General features: G+C 44.1%; 1 protein-coding gene across 1 annotated transcript; it reads left to right on the forward strand.

Annotated features, from left to right (window-relative positions):
• The first annotated feature begins 1014 nt into the window (after positions 1-1014).
• scp2a (sterol carrier protein 2a) lies at positions 1015-10644 on the forward strand. The gene is made up of 16 exons (XM_062480632.1): positions 1015-1191; positions 1759-1813; positions 1919-1990; positions 2083-2214; positions 2521-2585; positions 2698-2824; positions 2907-2970; positions 3049-3135; positions 3254-3404; positions 3513-3660; positions 3788-3895; positions 5672-5825; positions 6708-6807; positions 7261-7390; positions 8424-8503; positions 9574-10644. Exons 1-16 carry the CDS (start codon positions 1039-1041, stop codon positions 9667-9669), a joined length of 1722 nt encoding a protein of 573 aa, XP_062336616.1. The 5' UTR covers positions 1015-1038; the 3' UTR covers positions 9670-10644.
• The last annotated feature ends 1165 nt before the right edge of the window (positions 10645-11809 follow it).

Genomic DNA, 11809 nt, shown 5'->3' on the forward strand with positions numbered 1-11809 from the left:
AGTCATTGTGACCCACTGTCGTATTGCGACAACTTTACCGCATACAAAAACAAAGTGAAGCATTTTCTTTTAACCGTCGGGCAGTGTCAGACCCCCCACATTGCGAAGTTTAAAAGAAAATGCTTTTTATTTGTTTTTGTATTGGGTAAAATCGTTGTGAACCTTTGGGTCATGTGACCCAAAGGTAGCACAAGGGTTAAGAAGAGGAGAAGTACATAGTTAATTTCATGGCACAGATGTCCCATTCTCATTGGGGGATGAGTCCCCCTAAAGGTCGACCCTAGAATCGCCCCTGTGGAACGTCCCGACGATATTGAAGATATGAAGGCCGCTATCACTTTGGAAAAAATAAAGATCAAGAATACCCACTCTTATGCTTGTAGTTCTGAGGATGGTGGTGTTTGTGATTCTTCCCCACTGTAACAGAATGTTTCAAAGAATAAGAGAAGTGAACCTTCTTTGTGTGAGGTAGGCCTACAGGATAACATTATCACGATATAGTTTGGTTGCTAAGCTGTAACTTTCTACCCACCTAAGTCGATCCAGTTTGCTTCGACAACAGACGTGGAAACAACTAACGTTATCATTTCAAATGATATCTAGTCAATCTGTTGAAAATAGTGTTGTGTAGACACAATCGATTCCACCTTCTCCACCTTGTTTCAGTGAGTGCTGTTGCCCGTGTTGCGTCTTTGCTCCACAGCGTCACTCGTTGTAAACCAACCAATCAGCGCGCAGCTCATCTATATATTCATGAGCATACCATAAAAGGAGAAGACCTAGTGTTTTTCCCGGGAAAATTTCAGAGGATCTATCAGGGGGCATAGAACAGCACCCGGGCCATTTTCAACCCAACCAATGTTACATACCCTATTCGGAGACCTTAAGGAACAGTGTGAAATACCCCAAAAACCCAGTCAATCACCCCTCAGCTGATATTATCGGACATCTGCGACTCCAGACCATTCTTTCTAGAACACAGACTTGTGTACGCACCTAATGTCGCTAACCCTAACCACGAGAAAAGCATTGTGGGTAATGCGAGCAAAGGTAGCCATCAAGCAGAGTAGGATAAGGAAACCTGACATCTTTCCCTTGGTTCACTCACTTTCTGGAACCTCTTGTCGAAGGACACCGATCATGGCACCTCAAAGGAACAGGGTGTTTGTCATTGGAGTAGGAATGACAAAGGTAAATCGTTTGTGCATGTCGTGAGCTAATGGATTCATTTGAGTACTGTACTGTCACAGTAGCTGGCTAACTAGACTGCTAACCATTGCAGCTACTGTTCTAGCTTGCTAGCTGTCAGCTAAGTTAGCAGTTAAATAGTGGTTTACTAGCTCACTAACTCTTTGCACTTTCTACAATGCAACTGAAGCGTTATTTCTAAATAGGTAGGCTAGTATTTTCAAATGCCATGCCAAGTTTTGGCATGGTTAACGAGTCATCTTTCCTTGGATGGACATGCGAGCTAATTCGACAACAATTCGACAACAATACAGTACGACCATGGTCGAAATTAGCTCGTTAGCTTGTGGCTACATATTTTTATATATATATATATATAGTAATGTCTCAAACTAAATGTTGCCAATACAAGAATTGGCTACTAAGCTTATCACAGTCCAAAACTCCATGGTCATTGTTACTGTGTTAAGGGTCATCCAGTAAGGTACAGATAAACTAAATGCTACATTGCGTCCCCTAGTGTCGCTGTCTGTCACTGTGGTCCAACATATTCTTCTCTGCGTTGTCTAGTTTGAGAAGCCTGGATTGGAAGACTTTGACTACCCAGACATGGCCAAGGAAGCAGGTGTTTGTAATTTCATTACTTTAAAGAGAGAAACGCTTCTAGCTGCTCATGTTTTGTCTAAATGCAGTCCCTCAACTTTGAGTCATCGTCATTCATTTTTAACAGGTCAGAAGGCCTTAGCAGATGCTGGGATACCCTACTCTGCCATAGAGCAAGCTTGTGTGGGCTATGTGTATGGTAAGTAAACAGACTACAATAACTCAGTGCTGTGAGATGTTTCAGTGTGTAATCCTCCTGTTCCACTCGACCTCCCTTCTGTCTTTCTGCAGGTGACTCCACCTGTGGCCAAAGGGCCATCTACCATGGCCTGGGTCTGTCTGGCATCCCCATCATCAATGTCAACAACAACTGCTCCACTGGCTCCACTGCCCTGTTCATGGCTCGCCAGCTGGTGCAGGGAGGTCAGTGGTACATAGCATCCCCTTTGTAATAGTGACTAAGTGAATGGTAGTGAACCAAGAAACCTGGCTACTAAGGGACATGGTTGGTAGTGAACCAAGAAACCTTGGTTCACATGGCAGGAGTTTTATCCAGACCAGGTGGCATTAGCCCTAGGTGTCCTTTCGTTATTCCATGGGTAGATATGAAACCTCAGGCCAATTCCAAATAATTTGCCACAGATAAACATAATTCCCAGAGCATATATGGTATTCACTGTTTTGCTGCACTTTATGTGTCTGATGAATTGTGTTCAACTGGCTTTGCAGGACTGGTTGACTGTGTGCTAGCTCTTGGGTTTGAGAAGATGGAGAGGGGTTCCTTATCCTCAAAGGTACAAAATGAGCACTTAAGGAAAATGGCAAATCATAATACTTAGATGTAAACAATGTGCAAAATGGGAATCATTTATTGATATTGACATCATTTATGACTTTGATGTGTAGTACATGGACAGGACCAACCCTATGGATAAGCACATGGAAGTGATGATCAACCGCTATGGGATGGTGGCTGCCCCGGCTGCTCCCCAGATGTTTGGCAACGCCGGCAGAGAGCACATGGAGAAATATGGTAGGACGCACCGACGTGGCATTTTTACCAAAGCTTTTAAATCTGTCTGGTTGGTTTCAGTTAATGTTTGTGTTTCTTCCAGGCACTAAACCAGAGCACTTTGCCAAGATTGCATGGAAGAACCACAAGCATTCCACCAACAACCCGTAAGGCTTATTCATTTCAATTTACATTCAATTAAATTACATTTTTGTATTTTAACTTGCATGTCTTCTATTGAATAGGTACTCCCAGTTTCGAGATGAGTACAGCTTGGAGCAGGTCATTAATTCCAGAAAAGTGTTTGAGTTCCTCACTCTTCTACAATGCTGGTAATGTATTCATTTAACAGATGCTTTTATCCAAAGCAACGTACAGGGACCCAAGCGTCCTGATTAGTTTCTTCTCGAACTGCAAGCCTAAAAACAGTCCAACTGGTTCTACTTCCAGCCCCACGTCAGATGGTGCTGGAGCAGCCGTCCTGGCCAGCGAGGACTTTGTGAGGCGCCACGGTCTGGAGGGACAGGCGGTGGAGATCCTGGCCCAGGAGATGGTGACGGACCTCTCCAGCACGTTCGAGGAGAACAGCTGCATGAAGATGGTAAGGAAGAGACTCTGTGACGTTGGGCCTTGTCTGAGATCAGTTTGTTCCAGTCTTTATTGAGCTCACCAGAGAGGACAACGGTTGCTAACGGTTTGTTTTCCTCAGGTGGGGTACGACATGTCAAAGCTGGCAGCTCAGAAGTGCTTCGAGACGGCCGGCCTCAAGCCCAGTGACGTCGACGTCATCGAGCTCCACGACTGCTTCTCAGCCAATGAGCTGATCACGTACGAGGCCCTGGGACTATGTCCCGAGGGTGAGCATGGAGACCCACAGTCAACTCAGCACGCATAGAACGAGAGCTCCGAAAGCACCGACACTGATCCATTGCCCTTATGATGCAACATCCAAGTTTGTTTCCTGTCTGGATGTGTTGTGTACAGGGAAGGCCGGAGAGCTGATAGACAGGGGAGACAACACGTACGGGGGCAAGTGGGTGGTTAACCCCAGCGGAGGGCTCATCTCCAAAGGACATCCTCTGGGAGCCACAGGTACACCCAGCTTGCTAACCTCTGACCTCCACAACTCTGCTCACGAAGGCCTACAATATATGCTATTGGCATACACGACCTGGAAATATTATTTCTAAACATTTCAATCAACCCAGAAGAGAAGGGAGTACGTCATCCTATAAGCAACTCTTGAAGTTTATCAGAAACAGTACTTAGTTTTTCGTCTCTGCGTATTTTTAATGGCCACTAGAGGGCTCTTGTCTCACAGGAATGGAAGCAAGCTTTTTCTGTACTAAGTTTGTGTCGATCCATCCATCCGTGTGTGTGAGTCTCACAGGCTGTGGACTTGGCAGGCTGTCTTGGGTAGTCCCTAGACAATGCTAAAATGGGAGGGCCAGAGAAACACTTAGCAAAATGCTCAGTTTCACAGCCATGTGAAACAACACGTTTCCACTTTTCTCGTTCTCTCTAAACTTTCTTTGTTTGAGTCGCTGCTCGGTCGTTGCCGTGGTAATATATTGTCTAATTTCTCAGCCTTCGGGCCCCGGGGGCTTTGTAATGCCCAGTCTCTCACTGCTTCTCTGACTCCTGATCCCTGATCTTGCTCCTAATCCTGGCGCTAATGCGCTAACCCCTGGCCTGGATACCGCGTGAGATCCTCAGTGCTCTAGCGGCTTGGCCAACCTGGCTGCCCCACACAGCCACAGCCACGGTTTAGTGTTTAGAACTCTGTATGTTGCACAACACGTTGACTCTCCCTACTAGGGGTTAGCGGCTTCTTCTACCATGGTCACAGTGTGGCCTTCACAGCGGGAGTGGCCTCAAGACAAACACACTCCGTTTTTCCCTTATGGCTATGTGCTCGTCCAGAGGCTTGGGGTTTTTGTTGCTGGGGGTTAAAGCTGGGGGCCAGAGAGATGGTTAGGACCAAGGAAGCAGTGGTCCAATTGCCGGTTAACCTGACTACTCTGTCATAGCAGCCGTCATAAGGCCTTCTACACATTCATCCAGAATGAGAAGAACCCTACAGATTGGAACGGTTGCGCTCAGGGTAAGAGCGGCTGCATGAAAAGGTCTTTACCCTTTTTTAAGTCCTTCATCTTGCTGGGATAATAGGAAGGCATCAAAGCCCATTAGCGAAATGGGATGAAATGCTTAGCTTTAATGCTGACACAGGAGTAAGGGCCCGGCGAGATTAAGGAGGGGTGTTAAGTTGTCACCCTTTTTCCACTGTGGCAGAGCAGACGGAGATGAAGTCCCGAGGATGTTGTGTAAACACGCACATCTGCCCCCATCTGGTGCCAGGAGCTCTTCCTAGATATACGGTGTGTCGCAGAGATGGACAAATACACTGTGATGTGGTCTCTGATTTTTTTTTTGTATCTATTTGTGACTATCATCAGTTTTTTTCTAATTGCTATAGGAAAGTATGTCATGTCAGGGTTTTTTGGAAGGGAGGGTGTGATCTGGACGGCTGTGCTTTTGGGTCCATCTGGCCAGTTTGCATTAGAAATCAGGTTCCAGCTCTCGGAGGACTAGGACTGTGTGATGTACCAGTGTTTCTGTTGAAGCACGTATTTGTCCTGTTAGCGGACTCATACTCTTGGACACACACATTCAACTGAATATACTAATGTATATTGAACGTGGCCTGGGCAATAATTGGTTTGATGTGAGTGTGCGCGTGCCCACATACTCTTCGTCAGATTTCTCAGTATGCCGATCCCGTTCCCTTCTCCTCCTCTGTGGTTGATTACTCAGATATGGCCAAGTATACTAATGTTCTCGATGCTATCTGTATGGTCGATTGATCAGGTCTGGCCCAGTGTGCTGAGCTGTGCTGGCAGCTGCGAGGGGAGGCAGATAAGAGGCAAGTCCACAAGGCAAAGGTCGGCCTGCAGCATAACATCGGCCTAGGAGGAGCCGTGGTCGTGGCTCTTTACAGGATGGGGTTCCCTCAGGAAGACAGGTGAGCCTCTGGCAGCTAGCCAGCGCAAGCACCAGCAAGCATCATGTTAACCTCTTTTTAGAAGCCAACTAGTTAGAAGTAAACTAGTCTGGTGTCCACACACACACACACACACACACACACACACACACAAGCTTAAGAAGGGACTTGTTATACCAGATTTGAGCTGCTTATCATACCTCTAGTTTATTTGTGCTGTTTACAACTAATACATGATCTATTCCTAAAAATGCGGTTTCATGTGACAAAGTAATATTCTTTACCAGAGGTTGATTTGGCCTAGGACATAGTGTGCATGTAATCAATTATTTAAACAAACATTTTTGCTAATGATCTGATCCTCCCTGGGCTAGGGAGCACTCTGTGTACTTTCACTTCTTTTGTACACAGCTTGTACTTTGAAAGCGTGTACATGATGTACAGTGCAACCACCCTTGTGCATTGCGCATCAATTCAGTGACTCATAAGTGGTTAAATAGGGCCGGTTCCCTCTACTCACTTAGTGTTCCTGGAAGAAGACCATGACGTGGATCTCCAATTATGTTTTTAGTCCAGAATTAGGTTCAATTTAGGCTCAAACCAGACAGATGTGTATCTTGGTACAGTCTTTCTGGATGCATACCAGAGCTAGCTACAGTATCACTCAGAATGCTAATCTAGAACAGTGTGTCTCAGTCCTGCCTTTACAGAATACACATGAAAAAGTCAGTTGAGATACTAGTAAGCACAAAAAAACGGTATTTAGGCATGCCCAGCTCAAAACAAAAGCATCTAGTCAAATAAATGTGCATTTACTCGTAATCAAGTGGTCCCCAGAGGATAGACTGTACTGTAGTTTTTGGAATGCTGATGTAGAAAGACTTGTTTCTTGGTGTGCTGCAGCTCTCCGGTGGCAGCGGTGCCTACCAGTTCCCCCGGTGGTGGTCTAGAGGACTTCAAAACCTTCTCTGTCTTTCAAGAGATCGAGAAGAAACTACAGGAGGTACCTGCATCTCTCTCTCTCTCTCTCTGTCTCTGTGTATATACATAATGTATATACAGTTTTATACCAGTGTTTCCTTTAGGATTTTTTTTTAGCAGTGGGGGCAGGTTTGTCCAAACAACAATCCGGACGCATGATGTACCCCCTAAACCAGCACGTACCCCCCCCCCTCCCCCCACCAGCCGAAACAAAGTTCTAACCCTATATTTCGGTGCAGGTTCGACTCACCCTGAAATGAGTCTAAATAACTTAACTTAATTTAAATGAGCACAATTTTAATTTTGCTGTACAAGAACTGTATCTTTACCAAGGTACAGAGAAACCTAGGATCATGATACCTTGAAATGCGTGATTTGTGGATTGATTGAAAAACTGACAAACCATTGAAATGCTCTTCAAGTCCTCTTTCTCACTTTTTCCTCTCTCCCCCTCCTTCTCTCTGTCCTTCTACAGGAGGGTGAGGGGTTAGTCAAGAAGATAGGAGGTGTCTTTGCGTTTAAGGTGAAGGATGGGCCGGAGGGGAAGGAGGCTCTGTGGGTGGTGGACGTGAAGAATGGCAAAGGTTCCGTCAGCAACGACACAGGTGTGCCAACACACTTCACTAGAGGGCAAGGTCTTTCACAGTTTTAACATATGCGTGGCGACCTGCGGAAACCCGTCGGATGTTGCGGCCGCTCATTGTTGGCTATAAGCCATAAAAAATCGAAAATCGTTTTCTGTCCAAATTGAGATTTTTGATGTTTTGTATAGTTAACAACCGGAACTTCATTGTAATGTACAAAAAGTATGATTACTTATGAAAAACTGTTACTTTCAACGGTTTTTGGACATGTCAGCTAGCAAGATTTTCAAGCCATGTCAAATCAAATGCTCAGTTTGCCTGCTCTTTTGAGTGCTGCAGCAGCCCCAAACAACTGATCAATGAAGTCAGGCTGTTTAACTTAAAAATGACTTGCTGAGAAGTTATTAAGTTAAAACCTATAGTTAAACTGACATTTACATTCACAACGTGATTACGAACAAATTGATTTCCTTTCCATATTCGCCACAGAATTAGAATGAAACGGAGTGGAATCTTTGAATGCAGTTTTCTCCCTTATCACTTTTTGACACAGGTCAACTTTAAAATGATGTAACTTCAGTTGTGATAAAGATATCTGAGTGATTTAAACAGATTTGTATTCAGGGGACTTTGAAGTTTCCAAATATGTATAATGCCAGAAAGTCAGTCAAATTTTCACCATGTGAAGGGTTTCCCCAGGCCGCCACACATATTGTCTTTGTTGAAAGGGGACTAAAGTCGGTCTTCAGTTATACACTTGCTTAAATGAGCTCTTGTCTGGAGGTAGAAGACATTTATCGAAATAAATTGACAAGTTTAAATAACATGGACAGTATACCGTTTCAGAGAAGAGCTCATAGATTCCCTAGGGATGGTAAGATTTACCGATTCGCATCATTGCACAGGCATAAAAGTTGACAGTTGGAGGGCCCCTATGCCTTTCATTATTTCGAAATGTGGCCAATAATTTGCAACCAACTGTAGAATTAGATCGATAGATTCAAGGCCACTACTTAACAAAATGAATAATTGACTGTAATGATCTGGTTGTTAGACAAGAAGGCAGACTGCACCATAGCCATGGGGGATGAGGACCTGATGTCATTGATGACTGGCCAGATGAATCCTCAGACGGTAAGTGTGTGGAATATGATTAGCAGGGCCTCCTGTTACCAGGCATCACTCCATGTAACATGACTCAGACACCTTTAATATGATGCTCTACACACACTAGAGTACTCTGGTTCTCCTGTATGTACGTGGATGAAAGCACCAAGATGTTGAGTACATTTATGCATTTAGCAAATGCTTTTATCCAAAGCGACTTAGTAGGGAGTTGGAAGGACTTTATATTTACGGTTGTCACTGAAGAGGATTATTTACAGCTGTAGCTCTCTTTCTTTCTCTCTCTCACCCCCTCGCTCGCTCTCGCTCGCTCGCTCGGTCGACTGAGATTTTGTCCAAGGTCTCCAAATGTACTAAGTGCACTCTGCACATCACTAACAAGATACTGCTTACGTGATTGTTGGGGTGACCACAAACCACTTACTCAAGCATAAGCACACACATACTTGCATATCCTAACTTCTTCCTTCTCAAGGTTTTATAACTCTCCAGGGTGAACGGGGACAAAGGTGGGGGATTTTTGGGGGGTGGCGGGATCATCCATCTTCACCATTGCTGTGATGGCTGTGCCATTCAGGGACTGGCTGGCTGGCGGGTTGGCGCGGTAAACCTGCTGTGGGTTACACAAGGGGCAGGCTGTCGGTCAGCCTAGGGCTGACACCGATGCCCGCTGATGCCAGCTCCTGTCCTACTTTTCAAGCCCTGCAATTAATCCTGCAACTAGGGTAACCTGAACCCTTTAAAAAGCCCTGTAGGAGGCCTGCCAAGGATTCAGAGATGCTGAATGCCAACCCAAATCTGGACACTAATGGTGGTATCTACTGAAACTCCCCATATACCTCCTCCCAGTCATGCCCCTATGTATGGTTTGGCTGTTTAAATAGATGCTGTCTTCTAAAATCAAGAGGTTACGAATATGGCAAGCAATCACTTGCCGTAGACCAGCCTATTTGTGTTTTCAATGTTTTTATTCACCACAGCTATGGGTTAGTTTAAGTGTACTTAATGGTTTGTAACTTGGTCTGTCTCTGTCTCTCTCTCCGTCTCTCTTTCTCTCGCCCCTGACCTCTGCCTTGCAGGCTTTCTTCCAGGGGAAGCTGAAGATCACTGGGAACATGGGCATGGCCATGAAGCTGCAGAGCCTTCAGATGACAGCTGCCAAGGCCAAGCTCTGAATCACCTCTTTTGTGGATTGCTCCTTTCTCAATGGCGCAGTCTTGTCCTTTTCCCCACTCCTTTTCCTTTATGAACCATCCTTTCAAGCACTTACTTTCCTCTCTGGCTCTCTTTCTCTCTCTCTGGCTCTCTATCTCTCTCTCTCTCTCTCTCTCTCTCTCTGGCTCTCTCTCTCTCACCTTCTATTGTCCTGCTGTCTGTTTGCAGTCTTTATGAGAAACATAGAGACTTAGAGAAATTAACCTGATCCCTAGAAATTAATCTAACTCTTCCTAATGAAGCCTACTTTATTGACATTTAGTTGACTGAATAATTAACTTGCATTATTATCATGAAATCCGGTCCCTAATGTTTCAGACATCTGAAGTTGAATTCAGTCAAACTAATGTTAACTGTCCTCATTCTGACAAGCTGCTGTTATGAAGATAACTTGGAGATGGAGAGATAATGGCAGTCGAGAAATCCAATTAAGGTTTCTTTTGGCCTGAGCTCTGGCTTTAAAGTGCTTGTGTTAGAAGGGGGTGTACAGATTATCTTTAAGACTGATGTGATCTTTGACACTTTGGGAATGAATAATACTCAACTGGAACTGTTCTCTTCTGTACATCGCTACTGTAGCATAAGAGGAAATAACTCACAGGGGGAATAACTCACAGGCAAATATCAACATATACATAAATATTAATGTTACAATTGCAGTTCAATCCATAGCATAGTTTATATTTCTGTTCTAATGTTTAATAATGATGTAATGCCACTCAAGACCACTCAATGTGCCTCAAATGCCACTCTTTCTGAAATTGCATTTTTAATGAAAGACTAAAGATAATGTGAGAGCAACATTTTGTATAAATGTATGTAATTTTTGCTAAATAATTGCTATATTGATGGATGGATGAATGTTTCTGTTTAAGTGGTATTTGTAATCACTTTCAAATATTCAAAATAAAACATTTTAAGAAACTGTTGGATTTTGTTGTTATTCATGAGCTCCTGTCTGGCCAAAGTTCAACATTCCTTCCAAACTTTGTTTGATTATGAGTTGAAGGTTCAGAGAAAGTATGGTTTCACAAGTTGAATGTTACCCTGCATTTCTATCTTCTGAAAAATTAAGCCTATGTATGTTGTGTGTGTGTGTGTGTGTATATATATATATATGTCACTTTCCAATGATTGTATATTCTCTCCAAGTTTCTATTTAATTGACTTGCATTATTTAGAGACATGCTTTGTGGTCTTAACTCAGCGTTGTAGTGTTTTCATTATTCTGACTGCATACAGTGAGGTCAAAGGTCATGTTTTTCATCGATTAATTGGTTCAAGCTTTTGGGAGTGTCCTCACTCATGCCTACAAGCACACCCACAGGCAACAGGCAGTTTTTCTCTGTTAGAAGAACAGAAACAGCTGAGTGGGCCAGGTAGAGAGATGGCTGAAGTGAACATAACTCTCAGTGTCTCTAGCTAAGAAGTAGAGGAATGATTCAGAGAGACTGTAGCCCGCCCCTTAGTTTCCCCCATTAAGCCCCATTTGTTCGTGAATCTAAATGGATAAAATTGACAATTTGAATGGTTTGTGTGATTCCCTGTTTGGTCATCCGGTGCCCTTTTTTTAATTTTTTCAATTCTAATTTTTGTATTATTTATTTGTTCTTCTTTTTGAGCTAATCCAGACCAGATCAGACATGCCCCTCTTGGCTTCAGCTTCCACTCCCACCCCAACCCCATTAGCTCTCCCACCTTATGCCACATCCAGCCTGTGCCCTTAATCGCACCCCTCCCTCTGCTCTCCTGCCGTATGCCATCCACATCCTGCCATCCCCTACTGGTTGACTTTTAGCATTTAGTAGCTGGGTTGGCTAACCGTGTGGTTAGCCATCAGTGGTTGTCTCATAGCTCCTTAACAGGCTGGGATCGGGGATGGATCCACAATTAATGGGATCTGGGTTATCCTCACATGGCTCCTCATGACAGATGATTATCATACAGATTGTATGGGTTAACCAAGTTATGCAGTCTTGTAGCTGGCTAAGGCATTGTTAAACTCTGGCTAGGACATGCCAATGAAGGAGGACAACTTAAAACAAGCTACTTAAAGCTTTTCAAAGTGAACGGTGGCTGATTTTGACTGGGTATCCACCT

Source organism: Osmerus eperlanus, chromosome 16 (genome assembly GCF_963692335.1).
Source record: "Osmerus eperlanus chromosome 16, fOsmEpe2.1, whole genome shotgun sequence".
NCBI lineage: Eukaryota > Metazoa > Chordata > Actinopteri > Osmeriformes > Osmeridae > Osmerus > Osmerus eperlanus.